We start from the raw sequence: 27,917 nt of genomic DNA on the forward strand, positions 1-27,917 counted from the left end.
TACCTGATCCTTACTACTTTACTGTAGCCATCTGGCCTAGCCTCATCACAATATATATATATAATATTCCTACAGTATCTTCCACTCCATGCATCCGATGAAGTGGGTTCTAGCCCATGAAAGCTCATGCCCAGATAAATTTGTTAGTCTCTAAGGTGCCACAAGTACTCCTCATTCTTTTTGCAGATACAAACTAATACGGCTGCTACTCTGAAACCTATAGCCTAAGTAGAGTCCTCAAGTTCTAAAACCCCAAGTGCTACCATATGGTTAAATACAAATAATAGAATTTATTTTCATAGCGTCATTCATAATTCATGCAAATTATCACATGACATTTCACAGCAAATTAAAAGCTAAACAGGAAAATATAGGAGAAGTACATTACATGATTACAGATAGGCTCTATCCATAGGTAAATGTGGTAGGACTGTGGGAGATACATTGCAGTTAGAACTGGCTGAATATTTTTAAAACATTTAGTCACAAATAGTTTAGTGAATAGAAGTGCTGAGTTGAACGTGAAAAAAATATTTGCAAATCTTGAAGATTTCATGGTCTGAAAATCGACATCATGCATCATTTGTCATCTTCTTGTTTACAAAATTTCATCCATAAGGAGAAACAATATCATGTGACTTGGGTTGCCAATCACAACTTCCAAATACTGAATACTGACTCGTCAGAATGAACTGCTTGCAAACAACCAGTGAGCTGAGAACTGTTCATCCAAAATGTTCAGTGAATACTTATGAATGGTTATTTTTATGAACGGATTCTGATTTCTGTAAATGATTCCTGAACAGAAATAAGGTCGACATTTACCACCATATTGACAACAATATTAGTCACAATTAATATAATACATCAACCCAAGCTTATTCCAACACTTAGTCCAGAAGAGATCTAACAGCTGTAGCCAAAGTCTTTAATGGAAGCAACACACATTGTTAATAAGGAGCAACTGCTAATAGCTTCATTTACTCATATTTTTATGCATTAGCTGTAGGTTATGAAAGTACAAAGCTGACTAAGAAACTGATAGAAATGGAAACAAATTAGGAGGTTAAAGTGTTACAAAGCACTGAAACTCCATTCATTACTATTGAAAAAGTGGCAAAGTGGAAAGAGAAGGAGAAATTATAGTAAGTCAATCATTATTCAAACCAGTGTTTGATTTTTGAAAATACAGAAAAGAATTGTTTTAAAATAGCTTTTATTATAGTAACATCCTCATCAGCTATTTCCCTGAGTTCACATAGCTTTGCCTGGTATTTAGTATTTATTTCCTTTAAATCTTTTTCCATTTTTTGTCTCTGGGCCTCTTTCTGTTGTTTTGAAGTGTTTTCATTATATGAGCCTTCTTTCTGTAATTTCTCATCTATTTCCTTACATTCCTCCTCATACTGAGATGTCACTTCTCTTTTCTCTTCTTCCATCTCTTTCTTACAGAGTTCTTTGAGCATTTCAATTTTTTCTTGAAGTGTCTTCTGAGCATATTCATACATGTCATTAGTATAATGTGAGCCTCCATTCTGTTGCACCATCATATCAGTCATTTCAATCAGCTCTGAAATCTGGTCTTCCTGCTCCTTTCCTGTCGCTTTGTTGTTGAAAGTGCAGCATCGATTCCCGCACTTTTCCATCAACTTCTGAAGATCTTTGTCATCCAAAGCTTTTAAATAATCATGTAAAGTCATATCACCTAAGTCATCTTTTCTGGTGAACAAGAAGACCATGTACTCCACAGCTTTATCCCCAAAAATGTCTTGTATTCGTTCAACTGTTTTTTTCTCTTCTTCAGTGACACGACCCAGCTGCATCACCAGAACTATAGCATGGGGTCCTGGGGAGGAGACTACCACACAACGCCCTATTTCTTTCATAGTTTCTTTTAAAGGAGTTTTTGTGTCAAAAAGACCAGGTGTATCAATGACTGCAATGTCCCTGCCATTCCAATCCCTTCTCTTCTTAGTACATTTCACTGTTACTGATCCTGGTGTGATTTTAGAGTCAAACAGTTTCTCACCAAGGATGGTGTTTCCTGTTGCACTTTTCCCAGCTCCAGTTTTACCAACAAGAACGATCTGTAGTTCGGATTTCTCAGTGCACAGGGTGGCAGCTCTTGGGCCTGGAAGAAGTAAGTTTGACAATGTCATGGTAAAGATAATAAAGTAACAATGCGTGAGTTTGGGGGATTTCCCTTTCTGTAATTATAACTGTTGTAAGGCCTTAGTTAACTGGCATGGAAACATTTTGCATGTTCGAGCAGAGCTGCAAAGTGGGTTATTAGCACTGACAGCCTGTCACCTTTGGAGGCCTCGGCTCAGATGTGAGTGAGTTCTAAGCACCCAGCTTTGGGCTGGAGGGGGCCAGCGCAGGGATCAGGTGTTTCTGGGCGGGATGCTGGTCTGGATCCTTCTGTTCTGTTTTGAAATCACTGCTCACGGTGTGGTGTTGCCACCAGGTCTCATTAGCTCCCTGTCCAGCCTCTACCACACGCAGAGAGGAGCAGCAGTCACCAGGAGCCAGCCCAGCAATGTGGGATCAGCAGACAGAACCAGGGGCAGGCTAGAGAATGGGCTCCCTAGTTGGCAGAAGTAGCCCAAGGAGTTTAACTTGGACCTGACTTCCAGAGAAGTGGAGCACACCCAGCTCCCCCTGACTTCAGCTGGAGTTTTGGGGGCTCAACACCTCTGCAAAACAGCCCCTGTGTTTTGTTTTTGGGATGAAAAGAGAAAGGAAGGAGACTAGAGAGAAAAAGAGGAAACGGGGAATGGGACAAATAATTGGGACAGATGGATGAAGGGGAAAAGAGTGAAGCCTGGGGAGCAAGAGAAGGAAAATAGAAGTGAGGAGGGAAAACAGTGAAGGAAAAGAGGGGAGGAGAGGAAGAAAACACTGTAGGAGAGATACAGACAGTAGAAATAGATGGAGAATATGCACCATGCCCACAATAACAGCTCTTCTCACTCACAGTTAGGGGAGCTGATTAACACACCCAGGGAATAAATGCAATAGAGCTGCATTGCCCGGCTTTAGAGCCAAATCCCACCTTCTCCATGGCATGGAGCCCTTAAGACCTCCCTGGGGAGCTGGTCTGCACAGCAGCAGAGGAGCAATGGGATCCCAGAGAGGAGCCCTCTCTCGGCAATGGCCACAGCATCCCCTCGGCTCTTCCCCTCGCATGGAGTCTGCCTGGCACTCGGCTAGGGGGAGTTACACCAGGGGAAATGGTGCCTTCCCAACTGTTCCAGCCAGTGAGGCCGTTCAGCAGCTGGGTAACAGCCTGGGACACTGAATGGGTGAGCAGCCCAGGGAAAGCCGCTCTGGCTGACTGGTGCTAAGTGGAGCGGCCAGCTGGGGAGGATGGGCCTGTTAGGGTGAAGAACAGCCACCAAGGGCAACTGGCCTGGGAGGGGGAGAAAATGGCTCTTTGTGATTTCATTAATACTCACCTTCCGGGTCCCCTCTCCTTGTGGTGTTGGGCTGCACCTGGTCAGCAGTAACTGCCCTGGCCCCTGCATAGGGGAGAAATGGGGGGTAAGATCGGTGGAAGGCTCATTGGAGGAAGGGAGCTAAGATGCAGGAGAGCAGCCGGCCTGCCCACAAGTGACCCCCTCACTCTTGATCAGGGAGAAGCTGCAGAGTCCCACCGAACCTGTGTCCAAATCGGCCTGACTGTCCTCAGACCAATTAGGCGGGTGCAGGGTTGGGGTATCTCACGGACACAGACCATCCTTCCAATCACACCCAGGAAGCCAAGATTATCTGTGGAACTTGTGTAACCCACACACCTCCTGGGTGTGGTGTTCTGTCCCATCTAGTGGCCCCAAGACCACTTAGAGAGAGAGAAAATGAGTCTGCTTTACAGCCTTAGCTAAAAGCCAGCTGGCTTTTAGGTCAAGCAGTAGAGGCTCATGCACTAAACTTCAAGGGTCCCCAGTTCAATCCTGCCCCTTAACGACAGGGGTCTTTTGGCATTTCACTGGTAGGGCAGCCTGGGAAAAGTTCCCTGTTTACAGAATGTGGAGAAATGGAGGGAGAGGGTGGGAGGAATTAGGATAACATTGACAAAAAATGGAAAGAAATTTGAGGTTTTTTTCAAGGCAGTTGTGCAACTGACTGCAGCCCTCAATGGGGTGGGACTGAGGGAGAAAACCTTTAGTCCAGTACAGCTCTGTTGTGTGAGAGTGTGAACTTTCAGTTCCAATGTAAGGACTGCTCTTCAGTGAACCACTTTTGGTGTCCTCCTGGACCATAGAAATCAATTTCCCACATCACAAAACCACTGCAAGATTTGCCTTGATTGCTAGACCATGTCTAAACTATAGTTTACGTTGACATAACTTTTGTCACTCAGAAGTGTGAATAAGTCACCCCCCCGAACAATGTAAGTTACACTGACCGAAGCACTGGTGTAGGCTGTGATATATTAGTGGGAGAAGCACAGCTACCACAAGGCTGGAATAATTAAGTCAAGAGGAGAGCTCTCTCCCATTGGTTTAGACCAGTGATCCCTAACCTTTCAGTGGGTCGGGCACCAGACGACTAGTTGCCGAAGACTTTGGCCGCCAGACAAGCCACCGCTGAAATGCCACTGTGAAGTGGCAACGTCAAGAGGCATCGCCGCCAAAATGTCGCCATGAAGCAGCGTCGTCAAGAGGCATCGCTGCCGAAATGTTGCCATGAAGCATCATCATCAAGAGGCGTTGCCGCCTAAATGCCGCCGAAATTCGGCAGCATTTCAGCGGCAGTGCTTCTTAACATTGCTGCTTCTCGGTGGTATTTCGGTGGCTGCTTGTCCGGCAGCCAGTAGGCAGGCGCACATGGATGCCAGGGCGCCCGCGGGCACTGCATTGGGGACCCCTGGTTTAGACCGTCTGCACTAGCAGCACTATGGTGGTGCAGCTGCATCAATGCAACTGTGCCGCCGTGAGCTCTGTCGTGTATCCATAGCCTGGGTCTTTTTAAAGACACCATAATAGAGGCCCAACTTCAATGTATACCCCAAATTAAGAAAAACAGTAAAAGAACTAAAAAAGAGCCACCGTGGCTTAACAGCCATGTAAAAGAGGCAGTGAGAGAAAAAAGACTTCCTTTAAAAAGTGGAAGTCAAATCCTAGTGAGGCAAATAGAAAGGAGCACAAACACTGCCAACTTAAGTGCAAGAGTGTAATAAGAAAAGCCAAAGAGGAGTTTGAAGAACGGCTAGCCAAAAACTCCAAAGGTAATAACAAAATGTTTTTTAAGTACATCAGAAGCAGGAAGCCTGCTAAAAAACCAGTGGGGCCCCTTGACGATGAAAATACAAAAGGAGCGCTTAAAGATGATAAAGTCATTGCGGAGAAACTAAATGAATTCTTTGCTTCAGTCTTCACGGCTGAGGATGTTAGGGAGATTCCCAAACCTGAGTTGGCTTTTGTAGGTGACAAATCTGAGGAACTGTCACAGATTGAAGTATCACTAGAGGAGGTTCTGGAATTAATTGATAAACTCAACATTAACAAGTCACCGGGACCAGATGGCATTCACCCAAGAGTTCTGAAAGAACTCAAATGTGAAGTTGTGGAACTATTAACTAAGGTTTGTAACCTGTCCTTTAAATCGGCTTCGGTACCCAATGACTGGAAGTTAGCTAATGTAACGCCAATATTTAAAAAGGGCTCTAGGGGTGATCCTGCAATTACAGACCGGTAAGTCTAACGTCGGTACCGGGCAAATTAGTTGAAACAATAGTAAAGAATAAAATTGTCAGACACATAGAAAAACATAAACTGTTGAGCAATAGTCAACATGGTTTCTGTAAAGGGAAATCGTGTCTTACTAATCTATTAGAGTTCTTTGAAGGGGTTAACAAACATGTGGACAAGGGGGATCCGGTGGACATAGTGTACTTAGATTTCCAGAAAGCCTTTGACAAGGTCCCTCACCAAAGGCTCTTACGTAAATTAAGCTGTCATGGGATAAAAGGAAAGGTCCTTTCATGGATTGAGAACTGGTTAAAGGACAGGGAACAAAGGGTAGGAATTAATGGTAAATTCTCAGAATGGAGAGGGGTAACTAGTGGTGTTCCCCAAGGGTCAGTTCTAGGACCAATCCTATTCAATTTATTCATAAATGATCTGGAGAAAGGGGTAAACAGTGAGGTGGCCAAGTTTGCAGATGATACTAAACTACTTAAGATAGTCAAGACCAAAGCAGATTGTGAAGAACTTCAAAAAGATCTCACAAAACTAAGTGATTGGGCAACAAAATGGCAATGAAATTTAATGTGGATAAATGTAAAGTAATGCACATTGGAAAAAATAACCCCAACTATACATACAACATGATGGGGGCTAATTTAGCTACAACGAGTCAGGAAAAAGATCTTGGAGTTATCGTGGATAGTTCTCTGAAGATGTCCACGCAGTGTGCAGAGGCGGTCAAAAAAGCAAACAGGATGTTAGGAATCATTAAAAAGGGGATAGAGAATAAGACTGAGAATATATTATTGCCCTTATATAAATCCATGGTACGCCCACATCTCGAATACTGTGTACAGATGTGGTCTCGTCACCTCAAAAAAGATATTCTAGCACTAGAAAAGGTTCAGAAAAGAGCAACTAAAATGATTAGGGGTTTAGAGAGGGTCCCATATGAGGAAAGATTAAAGAGGCTAGGACTCTTCAGTTTGGAAAAGAGGAGACTAAGGGGGGACATGATAGAGGTATATAAAATCATGAGTGATGTTGAGAAAGTGGATAAGGAAAAGTTATTTACTTATTCCCATAATACAAGAACTAGGGGTCACCAAATGAAATTAATAGGCAGCAGGTTTAAAACAAATAAAAGGAAGTTCTTCTTCACGCAGCGCACAGTCAACTTGTGGAACTCCTTACCTGAGGAGGTTGTGAAGGCTAGGACTATAACAATGTTTAAAAGGGGACTGGATAAATTCATGGAGGCTAAGTCCATAAATGGCTATTAGCCAGGATGGGTAAGAATGGTGTCCCTAGCCTCTGTTCGTCAGAGGATGGAGATGGATGGCAGGAGAGAGATCACTTGGTCATTGCCTGTTAGGTTCACTCCCTCAGGGGCACCTGGCATTGGCCACTGTCGGTAGACAGATACTGGGCTAGATGGACCTTTGGTCTGACCCGGTACGGCTGTTCTTATGTTCTTATGTTCTTTGTTCCAGAGAGAACCGGAACTGAAACACCAAGGTCTATCACAGGTCAGGACTGAGGTGCATTGGCAGAGATATGAGGATGCAGCTCAACTCACACCAGTAGTCTCAAACCTTTATCTGCAGAAGCACAGACATTTCAAACATTATTGTATCTAAAATGTAAGTCTGTTCCTTCAACCCAAACGACAGAACCCCACCTGTACTGTCAGAAGTAGAGCTGGGTGGAATTTACTGTTATTGACAAATTTCAAATGTTCATAAAACAAAACAAAACACATAAAAAGTTTTCAGTCTAAATCTAGTCGCCAAAAGACAACATGTTCTTGGTTTTCTGATGGAAAGTCAAAACTAGCCATGGAACACACCCACTTCTTAGGAAAAGTTTTGTTTAGTAGAAAACCCAATTTTCCAACAAAAAAAACAGCTTTGATGGAAACTTTTTGACCAGTGCTAGTGAGAATCCCACAGCACCCAAACCTGTGACCTAGCAACTACTTCTCTTGTTTTTACAACGATTTCATCTGTCCTTGCAGCTGAGCAAAGAGGCCAAACTGGGGAGAGGGAACTATTGAGCCCCATACAAACCTGTTGAGTGAGAAGACCTATTTCTGGAGCATGGACCAATCCCCCATGCTAGCAAGGCTCTCAATTTCTTTACAGAAAATCACGAGCTGACAATTCATGCAGAAATAAGGACAGCACAGGGGAAATGTCATTTTCTTACCCGTTTTGTCTTCAGTTTGCTTTCCTGGATGAAACTCTGGCTGAAATATTTGATTTTAAAAATGTGAATATTGCAAAATGATTAGAACGTAGACATAAAAAATGCATGAAATAGCAATGCATCGACCTGAGCTTCCTCAGCCCACTTTGGGCATCGTTTGATTACATTTGGGAAAGCCATGTTGCAGAGGCAGCATTTGCAGACACGCAAGAGGTAAAGGAGTCACATTCAGGGTTAAGGATGATACGAAGGTCAGGGACATAGTAGGGAAATGGGACAAATATCTGGGCCGAGAAGCAAGCGGTAAGAGGGGTGCAGTTGTGGCAGAGGATGCTTCTCTTACCTAAGAGAAGCTACTTTGCCTTTAAGAAACTAAGCTGAGCAGAGATGAGATGAAGCCACAACACATACCTAATCTCCCTGTGAAATATATATATGTAACACAGAGGTACTGAGACCACTGAGAGAGAGATTAGCGAGTCTGCTCTACAGCCTTAGTTAAATACCAGCTGGCTTTTGGTTCAAGCAGTAGAGGCGCATGCTTTTAGCTCCAAAGATCCCGGCTTCAATCCCGCTACATATACTTTGCACTAGAACATTCAATTTAGCTGGAGTCTGAAATGATCCGTTTCTCATGATACTCACTGAACTTTGTTTTCCTCCCATGATGGATTCAGCCGTCTGCTAAAAAACAAAACAAAGCACAAATGAGACTCTCCTGCAGCTATTTACAAAACATTCAGCATGAGTCTCCCCTGGCACACACTGGAGTTGTCACTGAAGTTGTCATAAACAGATAGTTAAGGGTTAATGCCTCTTTTACCTGTAACGGGTTAAGAAGTTCACCTAGCCTAGCTGACACCTGACCAGAGGAACCAATGCGGGAACAAGATGTTTCAAAAGGAAGGAGGGAAGTTTCCTTTGTTTAGTTTTCAGTTTCAGCCGGAGTGGAAAAGATCAAGGAACCAGACTCTTATCAGAGTAGTAAGTTTTAGAAAGGAATAAACAGGTTTATGTTTATGTTCTTTTGTAACTTGTCTTTGTGCAATTAGGGGAGTAATCAAATTTGGGTATTCTTGTGTGTACTAAGGTTTTTGCCCAGGGGAACATCCTGTGTTTTAAATCTGTTGTCTGTGAGATCAGCTTGTATGCTGTCTCCCAGAGGTTTTTTTTCTTTTACCTTTCTTTTCTTTAATTAAAAGCCTTCTTTTTAAGAACCTGATTAATTTTTTCCTGTTTTTGAGATCCAAGGGAATTGGATCTGGACTCACCAGGGAATTGGTGGAGGAGTCTCTCAAGGCTACCCAGGGAGGGGAAGGTTTTGCGGGGGAAGACAGAGTTTTCCAGATAACTCAGACATCTGGATGGTGGCAGCGAGACCAGATCTAAGCTGGTAGTTAAGCTTAGAGGTGTTCATGCAGGTCCCCACATCTGTACTCTAAAGTTCAGAGTGGAGGTGAAACCTATGACAGAAGTCAATAGAGTTATACTGAGTAAAGCAACAATGACAGGCTGACAGACCACAACATTCAAGCAAATGCAATTTTTCCCTCAGCAGTAAGGTTTGACAATGCAGAACAAGGAAGTGATAGTACTTCTAGGAAGTAAACACTAGTTTATTCAATCACTTATTTTGGTTTTTATTTTAAACAGTTACTGAGAATTTTTCATTCTTAATATATTTTTGCAGACTTCTTGAACACCTAATTCAGTAAAAGTCAAGAAAATCAGTTAATAACCATGAGACAGAGATCAAATTTAACACCATTTCTCTCATTGTTTTTGCCTGACCCTGAAACTAGGGGTCACCTAATTAAATCAATAGGCAGCAGGTTTAAAACAAACAAAAGGAAGTATTTCTTCACACAGCGCACAGTCAACCTGTGGAACTCCTTGACAGGGGATGTTGTGAAGGCCAAGACTATAAATAAAAAAGAACAAGATACATTCATCGAGGATCCTCATTAAGGGTGACCAGACAGCAAATGTGAAAAATCAGGACAGGAGGTGTCATAAACAGATAGTTAAGGGTTAACAAGCTCAGTAACCTGAGAAACACCTGACCAGAGGACCAATCAAGGAACAGGATAATTTCAAATCTCTGTGGAGGGAAGCTTTTGTCTGTGTTCTTTGTTGGCTCTCTGTGTGTTCTCTTTTTGGATCTAAGAGAGACCAGTCATGTCTCCAAGTTCTCCTGGAGTAGTTCCTACTATGCAATAGTGAGTATTAATTAGAAAGGCGGATTAGTCTTATAATTTGATTCCTACATTTGCAATTGTGTGTTTGCTGAAGGAAATTCTTTATTCCTGTTTGCTGTTACTTTGCTTTTACTGAAAAAGAAAGGGGGAGGGGGAATGCTCTCCAGGTTTACAGGTTAGACTCTGTGTATTGTTCCATCTTGGTTACAAAGACAGTGACTTTCTTTTTTATTCTTTAATAAATTATTTTCTTTTCTTTGGACTTGGTTAATTCCTTCTTTTGTGGAAATTCAGGAAAAGGGGAGGAGGGAAATGGTTTGTTTCCCTTTGTGTTTGATTCAAGGAGTTTGAATCAGGTATATCTCTCCTAGGAAAAGGGAGGGGGAAGGAAGCAGGGGGGAATGGTTTATTTCTCCTGGGTGTAAGAACTCCATGGATTTGGGGCTCTTGGGATCCCCAAGGATTTTGGGGAAGGACTGTGTCCCAATCCACATTCCTGATTGGGTGGTGGCAGCTTTTACCAGATCTAAACTAGGATTTTAGTTTAGAAGAAGGATTCATGCAGGTCCCCATATTTGAAACCCAACAGCTCTAAGTGGGGGTGAGACCTATGACAGGAGGTGAGGGGGTAATAGGAGCCTATATAAGAAGACACCAAAATTGGGACTGTGTCTATAAAATCGGGACATCTGGTCACCCTATCTTCATTCTTCTGGCAGATCCTCCTTTCACTCTCCCTCCACTCCTGTGCCTTTGGATTCTTGTTCAAAGACTGCTGCATTACTCCCTGCAGCATGTCTTCTTTGCTTTTACGCGGCCTCTTCCTGAGTCTTTGCAGTCCCTCGCCCGGTGATAACACGGACGGCTTAGATCTCAAGGTTGCATCTGAAAAGGCAAAATGCAACACTTAAGAGATGCAGCATTAACCAGACAGAGCAATGATTTTCCCACACTTAAGGAGGGCAAGCACATTCCAAGAGCCCGCACTTAAAAACTTCCTTCCTGAAAAAAAAGCTGCTTACCGGGAACCTCCTCTGGTTTTTGTCCTTCCCCAAGCACAGGACACTGCAATTGGCTGCCTTCCTCCTGGCTCGAGAACAGCTCCTGGCTGCATGCCTCCAGGGATTCTGGGGTGTCTTCTTCCACCTCAGCACCCTCACTCCCATTTTCCTCCTTCTCCTCCTGCCTTGTTGGACTGGGCTCTGAAGTGTCCATGGTAGTCCTTGGAGTGGAGGTGGAACAGCCCCCAAGTATTGCGTCCAGCTCTTTGTAGAATCAGCAGGTCGTGGGCACAGCACTGGAGCGGCGGTTTGCCTTGTGAGCTTTGTGGTAGGCATTCCTCAGCTCCTTCACTTTAACCCTGCACTTCACTGCATCCCGATCATGGCCCTTTTCCATCATGGCCCTTGATATCTGCCTGTAGGCATTGTAATTCCTACAGCTGGAGCGCAGCTGGGACTGCACAGCTTCCTCCCCCCAAACACTGAGGAGGTCCAGCACCTCACCATTGCTCCATACTGTGGATCGCCTGGCACGTGGAGGCATGGCCACCTGGAATTATTCGCTGAGAGCACTCCAAGCCTGGCTGAGCAAACAGGAAGGGGATTTTCAAAATTCCCAGAGAATTTAAAGGGTGGGTCTGACAGTTGAGCAGGGCAGTAGAGTTCAAACTGATGACCAGTGGCTAGAACAGGCATTGTGGGACACTTCCTGAGGCCAATCAGAGCACATTAGGCATCCACACTGCTGCTGCAGCACTCCAGCAGGGGCACATCAAATGTTATTTCTCTCGTGGAGGTGGAGTACCAGGAGCACTCTAGCTGTGGAGTCAGAGCACTTTACATGCCTTGCCAGTGTGGACAGGGAGTGAAGTGGAACGCACGTGGTGGCTTTATTGTGGTCTAACTTGCAAGTGTAGCCCTGGCTAAATTTAAACTTTGGACAATCAGGAAATACAGAGTTCCAGTACACACCTCCCCAGCTATGGAACCTTAACTCTTCCTTCTTTGAGCAACACCCCATTGTGCCAGTAACACTATCCCATAGAACTGGAAGGGACTTTGAAAGATCATCAAGTCCTGCCCCCTGCCTTCACTAGCAAGACCAAGTACTGATTTTTGCCCCAGGTCCCTAAGTGCCTCCTTCAAGGATTGAGCTCACAACCCTGGGTTTAGCAGGACAAGGCTGAAACCACTGAGCTATCCCTCCCCCCAAACTCTACCCTCCCCGGGAGCAGAGCACATGAGCACTGCAGGACACAGTCTAACACCTTCTCTCTGCTACGGCAAAACTTGGCCCGAGGTCAGGCACAGCAACCTGGAGCTACCCATAATGGGCCTACACTCAGACACTAACAAACCAGCCCAGGCTTGCTAAATATTACCCCTAGACAGCTGACAATCCCTATGGCAAGCAGACTCATGCACTTCCACAGACAAGCTACAGAACTCAGCACTGAAATGAGGCATACCTGATCCCTCAAGGTATACATGCACCCAGCCTCATAGCAAAGTGACAGCTTAGCACATTACCTTGTCACTTTCTCATGTTCCCGTTCCTCAGACACTCTCTGGCTATTGCCAACTCCAGAGGGCAGAATTAAGATTGCATTGCCAGGATAGTGTGTATCTTAACTTTGGACTGCCTGGTTTTCACAGGGTTTTTTAAGGTTAGTCTCATTCCACGTTCTGGAAGGGCACGAGGCAGCACTGGGTCACCTTATCTCAGCATTACATAATATAAATAATTATAGAGGTAGCTGGTAGCAACACCTTTATTTAGGTTGCCTAACACTTTCTATCATAAAAGATTCGTATATTTTTTTTGGATGCTTTAACAACTCTGTTGTTTGCATAGGGCCTTTGAAATTTAGTCGGAGGCTTTAGTTCCCTTCCTTTTCTTCATGAAATTCCATTCAGATTTTGCCAAGATATAAACTACCGACAAATCACAATTTCCCTTGCGTTGCTCACATGCTAAGGCTGGGGCCAGAATGCACTGCACTGGAAATACCTGCCAGAGCAGTTATAGCTGGGTGGGGGCTATGCCCCCTGTGGGGAACACCACACAGACAGGAGCTTCCACAACACTTGGGTCAGGGGAAGGAAAAAGAGAGACATCCCAGGCTGGACTTCCCTTTAACACTTCAGACCCAGCACCTGGCCCCAGCAGGCCATTCTTCTCTGGATGGTGTTTAGTGAAGTTAACCCTGTAGCTCAAAAGGCAGAAGTCTTGTAGCTGTTGTTGTGTATTTGGTTGTCATGGGTTTTGTTACTATGGCAACTGAGTTAGACTATTAAGGGATAGCTCAGCCGGTTTCAACCGGCTGAGTGAGCTCTCTGTGTCTGTAAATAAAATGGTGGTTTGGTTAGCTGTCTGCTGTCTGGCCTCAAGTGATTTCTTCCTAAACCGGCTGCCCCCAAGGATATAACAGCTGTGTTAAAGGTTCCAAGGTCAAGCCCTTGGGATGATGTGGGGAGGGAAGGCTGGTGCCATTGCAAATAACAAAATAGGATTTTACTTTACTTTTCAAAAACTCTAGAACATTATTTTTTCAAAAAATCTATGTGAAAAGAACATTCTTTATGTAATGCCCATTTTCAGTTTGCCCGTACAACCTTAATTTGGCTCCCTTGTGCATATGCATTATGATCATTCTTTACTTACATGACCACATTCTATTTTTTCTACTGGACCCCTGCCTCATTCATTGGAGCATAGGAATTGCCACGCAGGATCAGCCCTGAGGTAAGTCTAGTTCAGCATCCTGTCTCTGGCAGCAGCCAGCCCCAGACATTTTAGAGGAAGGTGTAAGAACCCCACATAGGCAGATGTGGGATAATCTATCCCCACATCTATCTTCTCCTGGTCTCTAATAGCTAGAGATTTGCATAAGCCCCGAAGCACAAGGTTTAATACACCACCCAAAATTTGTCATAATTAATTATGACAACTGGATATTCTTTTCAATCTCTTAGAGGCCTCTGATCATTCTCATTGCCCTTCTCTGAACCCCCACCCCCAGTTCTGCAATATCCTGCTAGAGCTGGGGTGACCATCACTGCACACAGTCTTTATATAAAGCCATTATCATTTTCTTTGCATTGTTCCCCATCCCATTCCTTATGCATCCTAATAACAGCAGGGCAGGCAGCGAGAGCAGAGGAAGAGGCAGCTGGCCGGGAATCCGTCCATCCCAGGGGACCTGTTAGTGAGGCGAAGACCCTGTGCAGGCCCTGCAGCCTGTCGAATGGGAGAGATGCCTGCAGGCTGGGGGGCAGCAGCTGGGAAGGGGCTGTTAGATGTGGGAGGTTAAGCCAAGATGACTGACACTTGGCAATCCTGCCCTCCCACCCCCCATGACTGTACACCAGTGTGTCACATACCCTCCCCCTCACCAGCAGTGTCACACACCCACACACCCCTCTGCTACTTCTGTATCAAACTGGGTTGCCCCCATAGCAGGATCTTTCCTCCCACTGGGTTCCCAACACCCAGGCTGCAGCTCAGGGAAGTGCCAGGGTCGTCTCCTCCCAGCCTGCATGCCCAGGCTCTGGCAGGGTGCCCCAGGGATGTGGGCACCCCAGCCTGTCACCCCCGGTCACTCACTTCTGCGACACCAGCCTCACCTTTCTCCCACCACCCCCATGTAGCTGTGTGCCACTTGTGCTGTTCTGGGCATTAGTCCTCCAAATATGTGCCCAGTAAAACTAAGCATCCTCTGCTGTGCTTTGAGAGTCACTGATCAACTTTTAAAGTCTCTATTATAAAATTATCAGTGAGTATGAAGAAAATAATATTAGAGATGAAAGCCTTTGTTACTTCTTCACATTAGATTGTTCAGCTTTTGCACCATGCTTTACAGTCAGACCTGGTCATTCACATTTCATTTAGATAAATTAGCTTCAGTTAAACAATAAAAAGTTAAAAGTGTAATTCTTTTCAAGACTATTTTATTTTCCCCTGGTTTCAGTAAATTCCACAGACTGCAAGGAAGTATTTTTGGAGGAAATTTCCAGATCTAAATATTAGGCAATGTTAGCTTAAAATAAGATACTAAAACTCATCTCACACACACAGACACAATACCTCCTCAATGCTGTTGGTTTGTTTCCGCACTCTCCTCCCAGGCTGCTGGTGTCAGATGAGAAGAGACACAATCCCCCTGGCTTAGTCTCTTTGTCAATAGATCAGACACACTCCGGCCAGAGGTAAAGTTCAGAGGTGCAGATTGAAAGGCAGAGGGTGAGTGCAGTGCAGTTAAGTGCCTGCAGGCTGAGCACAATGATCAGCAAATTGTCTTTGCCAAAAAGCAACCCTGGGAAACTTCTTTGCAGAAACTGCCTTTAGCTTGATTGGCTGCTTGCAAAGAGGAGAAACACCTGAGACAAATGCACCTTGCACCCAAAGCCCCAAATGCTCATGTGAGGAATAACACAGGTCAGGAGCAGCAGCACCAGTAAGAGTTACCAGAGGTGCAACTCCAGGGGCAGGGTGGTTAGACAAGAGGGACATTCCCCCAATTTTACCCCCCCCCCGATGAAAAGTCTGTTAACAAGATAGCTGTCTCTTGCTCCATTACATGCACCTAGTGATGGCCCCTGCAGGGATTAGCTGAGGCTGAGAGAAGGAGGGTGGCCAAGGCAGTATAGAGCAGAGGGAGATTCCTCCTCCAGCTAGCAGCAGCCCTACGGTGACCAGACAGCAAGAGTGAAAAATCGGGACGGGGTGAGGGGTGTGACGTTGTACTCTATATGATTGTATAGCTTATAATCTACTGAGTGTGGTCATCCTATTTGTATAAATGTTCCACTCTTGTATCTGAAACTAGAATTGTGAAATATAACTCTGAGGTCCTATTGTAGTTATGCAAAGTTTGGGCCATTAATGGTGCTTTGGAATCTTGATGGTTCCCATCACCCAGACAATTGACTGTGGATGGCTCTGTTTGCTTGCAGGCCTTCTTGTGAGTCAGGCTGGGAGGAAAGAAGGCTTGAGGTCTCACAGGACATGTGATCGTGTCACCTGGTACTGAAATCCATCTTAAACTTGGTGCTTTTCCATTTAGAAGGGGGGGGGGGGGGACCCAGAGAGACAAAAGATTCCCACCTTGGACCAAAGCCATATAAGGGGATAGAACAGAACAAGGGGGATGCAATCATGAGAAATCCCCTAGTTACCACCTGAGCTGGAACAAGGGCTGTACCAGGGGAAAGGATTGTGCCCAGACTAGGAAGGGATCCAGTCTGTGAAAGAAACTCATTGAAACATCTCTGAGGGTGAGATTTTATCTGTATTCAGTTTTATTACTATATTAGGCTTAGACTTGCATGTTTTATTTTATTTTGCTTAGTAATTCACTTTATTCTGTCTCCTATTACTTGGAATCACTTAAATCCTACTTTCTGTATTTAATAAAATCACTTTTTACTTATTATTTAACAAGAATATGCATTAATAACTGGGGGGGGGGCAAACAGCTGTGCATATCTCTCTATCAGTGTTATAGAGGGTGAACAATTTATGAGTTTACCCTGTATAAGCTTTATACAGGGTAAAACTGATTTATTTGGGTTTAGACCCCATTGGGAGTTGAGCATCTGAGTGTTAAAGACAGGAACACTTCTTAAGCGGTTTCCAGTTAAGCCTGCAGCTGTTAGGGGACGTGGTTCAGACCCGGGTCTGGGTTTGCAGCAGGCTAGCGGGTCTGGCTCCAACCAGGCAGGGCACTGAAGTCCCAATCTGCCAGAGCAGGAAAGCAGGGGCAGAAGTAGTCTTGGCACATTAGTTGGCAACTACCAGGGGTTTCTGTGATCCAACCCGTCACAGGGGTTAATAATAATCATCACTTCCCTCGATCTGCTGGCAATGCTCCTACTAATACAGCCCAATATGACATTGGCCTTCTTGGTAACAAGGGCAACTGCTGACTCATATCCAGCTTCTCGTCCACTGTAATCCCCAAGTCCTTTTCTGCAGAACTGCTGCTTAGCCAGTCGGTCCCTAGCCTTTAGCGCTCCATGGGATTCTTCCGTCCTAAGTGCAGGACTCTGCACTTGTCCTTGTTGAACCTCATCAGATTTCTTTTGGCCCAATCCTCCAATTTCTCTAGGTCACTCTGGACCCTATCCCTACCCTAGCAGAATATCTATCTCTCCCCCTCCAGCTTAGTGTCATCTGTGAACTTGCTGAGGGTGCAATCCATCCCATCATCCAGATCATTAATGAAGATGTTGAACAAAATGGCCCCAGGGCCGACCCTTGGGGCATTCCAGCTGCCAACTAGACATGGAGCTATTGATCCCTACCTTTTAAGGCCGAAAGCTAGCTAATGTCCCACTGATGCTAGGGCTCTAGCCTCATATATCGGACTAACTGGGTTTTGCCGAGAATTCATTCCTCGATGCAGCACCTTGTTGCAACCCCTGCAAGCTCTGCTCTGGTCTCTGAATTGGGAGTGGACACCTGTCATAAACAGATAGTTAAGGGTTAATGTCTCTTTTACCTGTAAAGGGTTAAGAAGCTCAGTAAACCTGGCTGACAGCTGACCAGAGGACCAATGAAGGGACAAGATACTTTCAAATCTTGTTGGAGGGAAGTCTTTGTTTGTATTCTTTGTTTGGGGGTTGTTCGTTCTTGGGGACTGAGAGGGACCAGACGTCCATCCAGGCTCTCCAAACCTTTCTGAATCAGTCTCATGTTTCAAATTTGTAAGTACCCAGTCAGGAAAGCGTGTTAGTCTTCTGTTTGTTTTCTCAACCTGTAAATGTTTCTTTTGCTGGAAGGATTTTTACCTCTGTTTGCTGTAACTTTGAACCTGAGGCTAGAGGGGATTTCTCTGGCTATATAAATTTAAATACCCTGTAAGCATTTTTCATCCTGATTTTACAGAGATAATTTTTACCTTTTCTTTTTCTTTAATTAAAAGCTTTCTTTTTAAGAACCTGATTGATTTTCTTTGTTTTAAGATCCAAGAAGTTTTGGATCTGTGTAAAGCCTCTCAAGGTAACCCAGGGAGGGGAAAGTCTGGGGGGAAAAAGGATGGGGGAATGGGTAATTTCTCCTTGTATTAAGACCCAAGGGGTTTGGGTCTTGGGTTCCCCAGGGAAGGTTTGGGGGGAATGGAAAGTGAACGAAAACACTATATTTTTGTTGGTGGCAGCGCTATCAGATCTAAGCTAGGAATTAAGCTTAGAAGGGTACATGCAGGTCCCCACCTGTTGGACACTAAAGTTCAAAGTAGGGAGGAAACTTTGACAACACCAGACTGTGAGTGAAAGAGCCTTTACAGCACTGAAACAGCATCTCACCTCTGCCCCTTGTCTGGCCAGCCCCGACCCCGAGAATCCCTTCATTCTGTACCCAGAAGACTTTGGGGAGGAAATTGGGATAGTGGCTTGTCAGCAGGTAGGATCAGACCTGCGACCGGTAGCATTTGCCTCCCGCTGCCTGTCAACTGTAGATAGCAAGAAGGGACCCTGTGAAAGAATGGTGCTAGCTTGTTACTGGGCATTGCAAAAGCTAAAGTACTTAATTGCAGCAGAGGGGGGAAGTCATTCTGCGAAGTTTTCATACTCCAGTTAAATTGGTTCAATCTGGTGACCTGCTCAAAGTATGGAGAGGAGGTGATGCCTCCTATGATGAGATAACTGGCTCTGTGGATATGGAGAAAGTGGTGGATGTGTTATATCTTGACTTTAGCTCAATGGGTAGTGATCAATGGTTCGATGTCTAGTTGGCAGCCGGTATCAAGTGGTGTGCCCCAGGGGTTGGTCCTGGGGCTGGTTTTTTTCAACATCTTTAAGAAGGAAGAATCCCATGCACCGCTACAGGCTGGGGACTGTTAAGCAGAAGATCTGCAGAAATGGACCTGGGGATTACAGTGGATAAGAAGCTCATCGTGTGGCCTAATGGCCATAGTCCATATAATCACCCTTCTCAGTCGGTGTAGCACGGCCTAGCAGCTGGAGTCCATATAACTCAGCCTCAGCATCAGGGCAGCATGGCCAAATGGACAGAGTCCGTATAATCACCATGGAGGGCCACCTACACTCAAGCGGGGGTGGCCAGTGTAGGGGGACCCGGGCATGTCTGCTGCACTAGGTCCCAACCCAGGGCCCTGCTAGTGGCGAGTTCTCTTCACCACTGGCCCAGCGGGGGTCCTTCCAAAACATGCCAAGCCTGAAAGGTCCTAGCACCGTTTCCCCTTTAAGGTTCCCCTGGGTCACTTCCTACCATAGTCCCTGGTTCTTCCGTGTCTGTGGCGTCCATTGCCTCCTCTCCACAGTGAGTTTGGGTGTGGCTGGCCTCTGGGTCTCTGGGTGCAAGCTTTTCTTTCTCAGCCCAGATGGAGCAGCTCTGCGGGCTTTTATAACTGTTCTCCAGTTGGAGCATGCCCAGCAGAGCCTCAGGGGTGTGGCTTCCTCTGCTAGGAGGGGAAGGTTCACTTCTGCCATACTAGTGTGGGGCCGATCCACCCCGTCAAAGAGGGCTTTTCCCTTCACCCTACCATTCCCTGCTCCTTCTTGCATAAACAGAGAGCAGCAATACCCGAAGTCCGGAGATGCAGACAATTCAGTGTTTAGTGGGGTTAACTTCCAGGAAGCATGATTCTAATTTCCTTCCTCCATGTCCCCTTCCAAGCTCTGACACCACAGAGCCTTGCCTGTGTCCCTGTTCCTGTTCCCATTCCCTCCCTTAGCAAAACATGATTCCAATTTCCCCCTTGCTGCCTGTTTGACCTCAGTCTATAGAGTAAAACTAGAGTTCGGCTTAGCTAGACCTTAACCAATCATTTTACTGAAATGTAACTAACCAATCCTAACATATTGCAACATGATTATCTAACCAATTATATTCCACCACCTTAATTGGTTTACACTGAACAAAATTAATTATACAGCAGACAGAAACAATGAAAGAACCAAACAGAGACCATACGGATAAACAATAGAGAAGTGGGGACCATAAAGACAAAATAACAAGAAGTGAGGGTTTTACAATCATGGCTGTTGATAAGTGAGTCTTGCCAGACAGGATGCCATCAAACTAGGTTTCCTTTTACATCTTCTAGGCTCTTCCCTTTCTCTGGAGGTGATAGATTGGATCACCTTTTTAACAGCCCCAGATTGCCTTATTTCAATGTGACTGGTGAGGACGTGACCGTGTGCTTCCCAGCTTATGGTTGCCCCTGCTGCTTCGCCAAAGGCCTTAGCTTAAGAACAAGGCCTCAGACTGTCCTAGTGAGATAAGGCCCATGTACAGGTGGACTGTAAGTTTGATTTCTTGTTTTGTACCTTTATAACTAGCTAAGTAGGCCTTTACAGACAGGCCTGAATATCTATATCCTAACAAAACCCATTTATACAGTCTGCTACTGTACTCCTACAAATTTCAGATCCTTCATCAAACGATTAACTAGAAAATCCCCATCTGATTGGAAAAGTAAAATTGTTCAACATAACAGACAAACTGATGGCTACAACTGTGGATCACTCACATTAAAGGTATTGAATACCAATTTGTCATTATTGTTTGTTAATTATGTGTAATTATGATGTGTTTTCTAAGCAGAAGTGTTATTAGTTTGCAGAAACGTATTTGCAGCAGAAAGACATGTAAAAACAACACAAGAGGCTAATACCTCATTTAGAAGAGAAATAGCAACTGTTCTAATGAAGGAGTCAGGTAATAACTTTCTCTCATATACTATGGGCTCATTAGGTACATGTGAAGATAACAGGAAGAGTGGAATTAGATCACATAACAGACAGTTATCTTAATACTCATAGCAGGGTATGTCACAGGTTTGGTTCTGTAATGGTGACTCTGCATCAATAATGTCTTTAAGTACCAAAAAATGTGAAGAGGGTGACTGGTTGCTCTTGATAGACCAATGAAATGAAATGAGATATTTTTATATCCAGCTGCAGGGCCGCCCACAGAATTCAGGGGGCCTGGGGCAAAGAAATTTTGGGGGCCCCCTTCTATAAAAAAATTGCAATGTTATATTCTCCTGGGGGCCCTTGCGGGGCCCACGGCAAATTGCCCCACTTGCTCCCCCCCTCGGGCGCCTCTGGGAAAAATAAACCTTCCGCATTTTGGCAGAAACCCAAATGAGAGTTTTGAGAAAACTTCTTTACAAGGTATCACTGGTTCTCAGCATCAGCTAGTGCTAAAAGGCACTAAAGCTCATTAAAAGTGTTGGACAAATATTTTCCATCAAAACTTTTTCTGGATCGAAAACTAGGGGTTTTTAAAAAGCAGAAAAAAATCACGGACAATGTCTGCTTTCCTTCAAAATTTGTTGTGGTTTTTTTTAATTGAAAAGCTGAAATTAGTCTGCCAAAACCTGAACATGGTTTGAGGTTTCAGAAGTGTGTGGCCAAATATCTGCTGCTTGCTGTGTTTGATTGTTTAAAGAAACAAAAAAAATTCTGCTTAAAAAAAATCCAAAACTTTTGAACCACCTCAGCTTGTAACCAAACACCTGAGCCCATTCAGGCAGAGATTTTTCCAGGGTTTCTGATACTCTGCTGGCTTCCTTGACTCATATCTGTCTCCATAACTTTGGGTTCATTTAGGTTAGAATATAAGAACAGCCATACTGGGTCAAACCAAAGGCCATCCTGCCCAGTATCTGGTCTACTGACAATGGCCAATGCCAAGTGCCCCAGAGGGAGTGAACCTGTCAGGTAATAATCAAGTGATCTCGCTCCTGCCATCCATCTCCACTCTCTGAGAAACAGAGGCTAGGGACACCATTCCTTACCCATCCTGGCTAACAGCCATTAATGGACTTAATCTCCATGTATTTATCTGTTTCCTAGAGAATGGCTCCATGTGGTCCCTCACAAACTGGAGACGGTTACTGTGGGTTTGTCTTTAGTATAGCTTATGCACATACTCCACGAACTGAGCATTTGAGCTTGTTCCAGAATCTGGGATGAGCCTATGTTGTCCAAACTGAAATGCTCAAAATAGCACATGCATGTGAATGGACACAGGGTGCTAAAATTAAATTAATCCAGGGGTTCTCAAACTGGAGGTCAGGACCCCTCAGGGGGTCACGAGGTTATTACTGGGGGTCGTGAGTTGTCAGCTTCCACCTCAAACCCCGCTTTGCCTCCAGCATTTATAATACTGTTAAATATATAAAAAAGTGTTTTCAATTTATAAGGGGGGGCACTCAGAGGTTTGCTATGTGAAAGGGTCACCAGGACAAAAGTTTGAGAACCACTGAATTAACCCCTCTGAAGCCTCAGGGAATGCAGGGGAGAGGGGTCTCCCTTGGTAGGGTTGGGAAGGTGGTAGGTGGTGTAGGATATTGCTCTTGTCATGTGATCCCTCCCCCCCAGTGACTAATTTTAAATGAAGCTACCCTCCCCTGTCATGAATCTCCCTATGGCACTGAAATTACATATAGACTATAATTTGGCATTTGAGAAGTGAAAGGGATGGGAGCCCTAATGGAAAAGCTAACAGCTTGGCTCTTCTGCAAGCCTCAAACTGCTGAATGAGCTTTAGGGTGGGGAAGGCTGTGCCTCCCAAACAGCCTGGCCCTACCCCCTATCCAACCCCCACCCACTTCCTGCTCCCGACTGCCTCCCTCAGAATCCCTGACCCATCCTGCTCCTTGTCCCCTCACCATCCCCCAGAGATGCTGTAACCGGGTCGGACTCACCCCTGCGGCGCCTCCTGCTGGTTGTCCTTGGGAATTAGCTCAGTCCAGCGTCCGGAGTGCCCTCTGCAGGCTGGTGATCCGCCTTGCAGCTACTGGCCCCCATGTCCCTCCCAGGACCCCGGTGCCCCTTCAACTGGGTGTCCCCCTCCCAGGGGAACCCCCCCCCACCCCACTATCCCCACTTTGCCTCAGTATTGGCTACTGCCAGTCATTGTCTAGCCCCACACCCTAGGGCAGACTGCAGTATCAGCCTACTCATCACAGGCAAAGGGGTTTGGACCTGCTGCCTTTGCCTACCCCTGGGTTGCCCCTTGCAACTCCCAGTACCTCTTGGCCTATAGCTAGGCTGCAGACTGGGGCTTTCTAGGCTGGAGCTCCCCAGCTCCTCAGCCTTTCCCCAGCCCTGCTCCACTCAGATACCCTCTCTCTCAGCTTCCTGCAGCCAGGCCCCTCTCCTTCTGAATACAGAGAGAGACTGTTTTTCTTCTGGCTCCCCTGGCCTTCTTATAAGGCCCTGTTGCTCAGTTTGGGGCGTGGCCCCAGCTGCAGCCACTTCCCCCAATCAGCCCAGCCTAAAGCCCCTTCCCAGGGCTGTTTTAAAGCCCCAAAGGGCAGGAGCGAGTAGCCATCCCACTACAGACCCCCCACCCCCCCAACCACCACCCTGGGACCCCACCCCTGCTCCCTGTCTGCCCCAACCCCTATCCACCCCCCCATTCCCTGCCCCCTGACCGCTCCCCCAACCTCTGCCCCCTCCCTATGCCTTGACTGTCCCCAGAACTCCCTGCCCCTTAGCCAACCCCCCCGGCCCCAGCTTCTTATCCCCGGCTCCCTCCTCACCTGGAGTCTCAGCGCTTCGCTGAACAGCTGCAGCGTGTCTCCGGCGGGGCCTGAGCTCAGAGCCGCGTGGTGAGGGGCGGGGCTGGGAGCTCCACGCCGAGCGGAGGGAGCTGAGCTCAGCCTGGAGCTCGCAGCCCCGCTCCCTCACTACGCGGCTCTGAGCGGGGCGGGGCTCAGGGGCCCCGCCGGAGACACGCCGCTTGATGCGCTGAGGCTCCAGGAGAGGGGCGGAGGCGGGAGCCTCAGCTGTTCTCTTGGGGGCCCCTGCGGAGCCCGGGGCCTGGGGCAAATTGCCCCCCCCCCTCTGGGCGGCCCTGTCCAGCTGCAGTAAAGTAAAATTTTGAGAAACACAGTGTATGGTACCCAGTATAATTGGAAATATGACTCACAAGAAAGAAAGAAAGAAAGAAAGAAAGAAAGAAAGAAAGAAAGAAACGGTGACTGAATTGAAATAATTGACAGTAATTAATAAATAATGATTTGTATTTAGAATTTTGGTCATAACATAATCATCATTTGATTGCACTATATTGATTTTTCAGAAAGCGTGGAGGACTACTGCATATACTGCAACCTTGTCAATTATGAAAAAGAAAGTGAGGATGACACGATGGTAAGAAACAGAAATGTATCAGAAACACACGCTATATGTTGGAGCAGATAAGTAAGCAGAATATAGATCCAACTCAATAATCCACCTAAGGATCAGGATTCTTGTAGAAATTCCAGAGAAGTAAACATTTTCATCAGTGCTGATAGGTAATGCTGACATATGGAAGGAACAACATCAGTGAATGGAAATTACGAAGTGGGTATTCACCCACGAAAGCTCATGCTCCAATACGTTTGTTAGTCTATAAGGTGCCACAGGACTCTTTGCTGCTATTATAGCTTCTGTGATTTCATTTTCTCATTTGTTACTTATCATAGGTCCAGTGTGACTCTTGTAAGAGGTGGGCAGATATGCTCTGCATTCCAGCAGGAGCCAGTCAAGAAAACAGCACTGATGAGAAAAAAGAATACAGGGCCAAAGTGAGCATGGATTGGCCGGTGGATTAGCATTGGGCACCCTCTCTTTCCTCCATTTGTATTTGGCATCTCTCCCTGCTTAGCAAGTAATTGTTGGGTGGAAGATTGAGGTGTGATGATATCCGTGGATCATGGGCCCTGACAGGGGTATAGACAATGGTCTGATGGCAATCTGGTAGGGCATCAGTAACAAAGGCAGGTGAATGTCCCAATCCCGTTACCACTACTGAACAAACAGAGTGCGGCACCTCTACAGTGCAATTGCACCACTCCACCATGTCATTGCTTTGGAGATGTATAGACAGGTGCCATCTCAGGATGCTCCCTCATGGCATGAGACAGGCATCTGTGGTGTGCTGAAAACTGCTAAAATGTTGATCTCTTGAAATTCTCATGTGGGTTTCTGATGGTACAGGTGTTCTTGCAGAGCCCCATAGCCTGCAAGCAGGACCAGGAGACCCCTTACAAACTGAATGCAATATCTTGTAATTTTACAGGATGCAACACAGTTGTTCATGTCTGCTAGATCTGCAGCAGTCAGCACTGCCCTCCTGGACTACTTCAGCCTCAGAATTCCTGCCCTCACTGCTGTACAGCTCTGCAGGGACTCCAGACTGTGAGAAGAAGACACCCACCAGGGCCCCAGCAACTCCTGCAGCTTTCTGATTGGGTGAGGCAAATTCCTCTGGCCACAGGGAGGAGAAATCCTGCCACTCTCATACAGCTGTGGGCAGCAACAGTGGGCAGCAAAAGGTGGCCCTGTGGGAGGCAGGGAGCCTCTGCCAACACCCCAGCAGCCTGAAGGCAGCCCGTGTAGGAGCAATAGAGTGTGTGCCTACACCGAGGCTGGTAAACTGAGGCATGCCTCAAACAGGCTCACCCGGCTGCAGGAACTGTGGGGCTGCTCTGTGGGAAGGCCCAGGGGGCTGGGGAAACAATGCCCTGAATAGGCAGTTTGCAGCTAGAAGAATTCAACTGGGCTTGGGCCGTGGTTATCTTAGACAGGGGCGAGGTGCAGGATTTGGGATCAAATCTGTGTGTCAAGCAGGGTCTATAACCTGCTCCCAGAGCCTTGGTGGAGCCCAATGCCCACAGTTCAGCCATGGGGTTAAAACCACAGGCCCCACCCAGGACAGCACAGCTGGCTGCTGAAGCCCAGGCTATTCTGGACAGAGAAGTAGAGACACCCTAAAGGGCTGGGGAGGCCCAGATGGCAGCAGAACCCAAACAGGGCCCTCTAGACTGTATCTACTCAGCAAAAAACCCTGCAGCCGTGAGTCCCAGAGCCTGGCCCTACAGACTTGTGCTACGGCGCTAACAATAGCCATGTCGATGTTTGGGCTCGGACTGGAGCTCGGACTCTGAAACTGCCCCACCCCCTCAGGCTTCAGAGCCTGACCTTAAAGGGGCACACGGCTGTTTTTATTGCGACAGCGCGAGCTCTGCCAGCCTGAGTCTGTCGAGCTGGGCTCTGAGACTCACGGCCAGGGGGGGTTTTCAATGCAGACATCCCCTGGAGACCCCGTGTCTGACAGGGGACTTAGATGGGGCACAGTCTATTGCAGAGGCAGGGATGGGGGCAAGGATGGGCGAGTCCCCAGGGGTTGTTTTTGTCGTGGGAAAGCAGGACATAGGGCAGGGCCTTTTAATAAGAGCCCGGACCTTGGGAAGATGGACTGGAGCCAGGGGGAAGTCTGGCCCTCCAGGGTGTTGCCAAGGCCTAGGGACATAGAGTCAATTGTGGGAGGCTGGCAGCAGAGTGTGAACTCCCATTTGGCTCAGGTAGATGCCCGGACTCTGCTCTCAGCCTGGGAGCCTGAGCGCATGGGCGACTTGTGCAGCCTGGAGACTGAACGGGGTCAGGTTGAGAAGCCTGAGGCAGGGCAGTGGGAGAGGAAACCAGAGAGATGCTCAGCACAAAGCTCTTCTCTGGCTGCGGCACTAAGGAAAAGTGGGTGGCAGCTGATAGGGGACAGGCTGACTGTTCTAAGGGAGATGGCGGAAGATTAGGCAGAGGTGAGGCTGCTTTTCCCTGAGGGTGGGAAGTCTCAGCAGCAGAGGGCACTCAGGCACCTGTCCGGTGTTGGGAGCATTGGGAGGTGCTCGGGTTGAAGCTCCTGTTCTGTGTGATAAGAACAGGAGCACTTGTGGCACCTTAGAGACTAACACATTTATTTACCCGTATCGGCAGGTAGCGATCGCTTTATCGGGGATCGATATATCGCGTCTCATCTAGACGCGATATATCGATCCCCGAACGCGCTCCCCGTCGACTCCGGAACTCCACCGGAGCGAGCGGCGGTAGCGGAGTCGGCGGGGGGGCCACAGACGTCGATCCCACGAGGTGAGGACAGGAGGTAAGTCGGGATAAGATCCTTCGACTTCAGCTACGGTATTCCCGTAGCTGAAGTTGCGTATCTTACATCGACATCCTCTCCCTAGTCTAGACCAGGGACACTGAGAGACCTGCAGCTGCTGCTGGGAACAGAAACCTCAGCAGAGGGTTGTTGGTGACCACAATCAGAGATGTTTCCAGTCACAAATAACAGATACAAAAACAGGAAGGGAAAGAGAAACTAGCACAGTGTGGGTAACCACCACGCCTCAGTTGTCACATCGCAGATACAGACAGGAAAGAAAGTTTTGACCATGAATGTAATTAACTATATTTCATCATAAACAGAATGACTTTTTCCTCTCAGCCTGCCCTTGTAGCCATCCAGCACATGAGACTGAACATACACATTTCAGACAGCGCAAGGACATTTTACAGTGTTATTCACACATTTCAGGGCAGTTACGATAATGGGAATGCGGCAGTATGAAGGGGGGAACAGTGGAAAAGCCGAGGTGGGAAGAGGTGTGAGGACGTGGCAAACAGCTCTCTGATAACAGGTGGCAGAGGAATGCTGGGGCTTGACCTGCATTTGAAGATGGACTGGGAAAGCAGAGAAATCCAGGGAGATGGACAGAGTAGTCCAGACAGCTGGGTGTCAACAAGAAAGAGTCACAGGCTTTAATATTTTCCTTGTAAGTAGCAATTAGCTGCACAAATATTTAGTTAATGAACTCATTAGGCATAACCCTGATGCTGCTAGGAATTGCAAACCCACTCTGCACTCATTATAATTAACGTTTGACAATGTGTTGCAGGGTTCTTACCTCACGGGAGTCACTGCCTCAGTGTCCCCACCAGTAAAGTAGCTTCACTTCTGGTGCTTCGCCTCCTCCATTGGTCGCTGGGTGCTTTAGGCCTGAGGGAGGAGAAAA

General features: G+C 46.5%; 1 protein-coding gene across 4 annotated transcripts; it reads right to left on the minus strand.

Moving 5' to 3' along the window:
- Positions 1 to 258: 258 nt before the first annotated feature.
- LOC120397121 (GTPase IMAP family member 7-like) lies at positions 259 to 27,917 on the minus strand. Of its 4 annotated transcripts, none has more exons than XM_039522647.1 (5): positions 27,810 to 27,917; positions 8,544 to 8,582; positions 7,899 to 7,938; positions 3,459 to 3,521; positions 259 to 2,131 (listed from the first exon to the last, which is right to left on the minus strand). In XM_039522647.1, the coding sequence occupies exons 2-5, from the start codon at positions 8,562 to 8,564 to the stop codon at positions 1,158 to 1,160; spliced, it is 1,098 nt and encodes a 365-aa protein (XP_039378581.1). In that variant the 5' UTR covers positions 8,565 to 8,582; positions 27,810 to 27,917; the 3' UTR covers positions 259 to 1,157. The 4 variants fall into 4 exon arrangements, with proteins under 4 accessions (XP_039378581.1, XP_039378579.1, XP_039378580.1 ...); XM_039522645.1 differs by lacking the exon at positions 27,810 to 27,917 and adding an exon at positions 15,185 to 15,451 and having other exon boundaries at positions 8,544 to 8,579; XM_039522646.1 differs by lacking the exon at positions 27,810 to 27,917 and adding an exon at positions 9,170 to 9,194.

Source organism: Mauremys reevesii, linkage group 2 (assembly GCF_016161935.1).
Source record: "Mauremys reevesii isolate NIE-2019 linkage group 2, ASM1616193v1, whole genome shotgun sequence".
In the NCBI taxonomy this organism is placed as follows: domain Eukaryota; kingdom Metazoa; phylum Chordata; order Testudines; family Geoemydidae; genus Mauremys; species Mauremys reevesii.

Bases quoted from the DNA above. Each gene is read 5' to 3' on its own strand.
- LOC120397121 (XM_039522647.1), bottom strand. From the start codon at position 8,564: ATGGGAGGAAAACAAAGTTCA. The intron at 7,939-8,543 runs GTGAGTATCATG...CAAATATTTCAG, and splicing joins TGGGAGGAAAACAAAGTTCA to CCAGAGTTTCATCCAGGAAA. The intron at 2,132-3,458 runs GTGAGTATTAAT...TACTTCTTCCAG, and splicing joins AAGGAGAGGGGACCCGGAAG to GCCCAAGAGCTGCCACCCTG.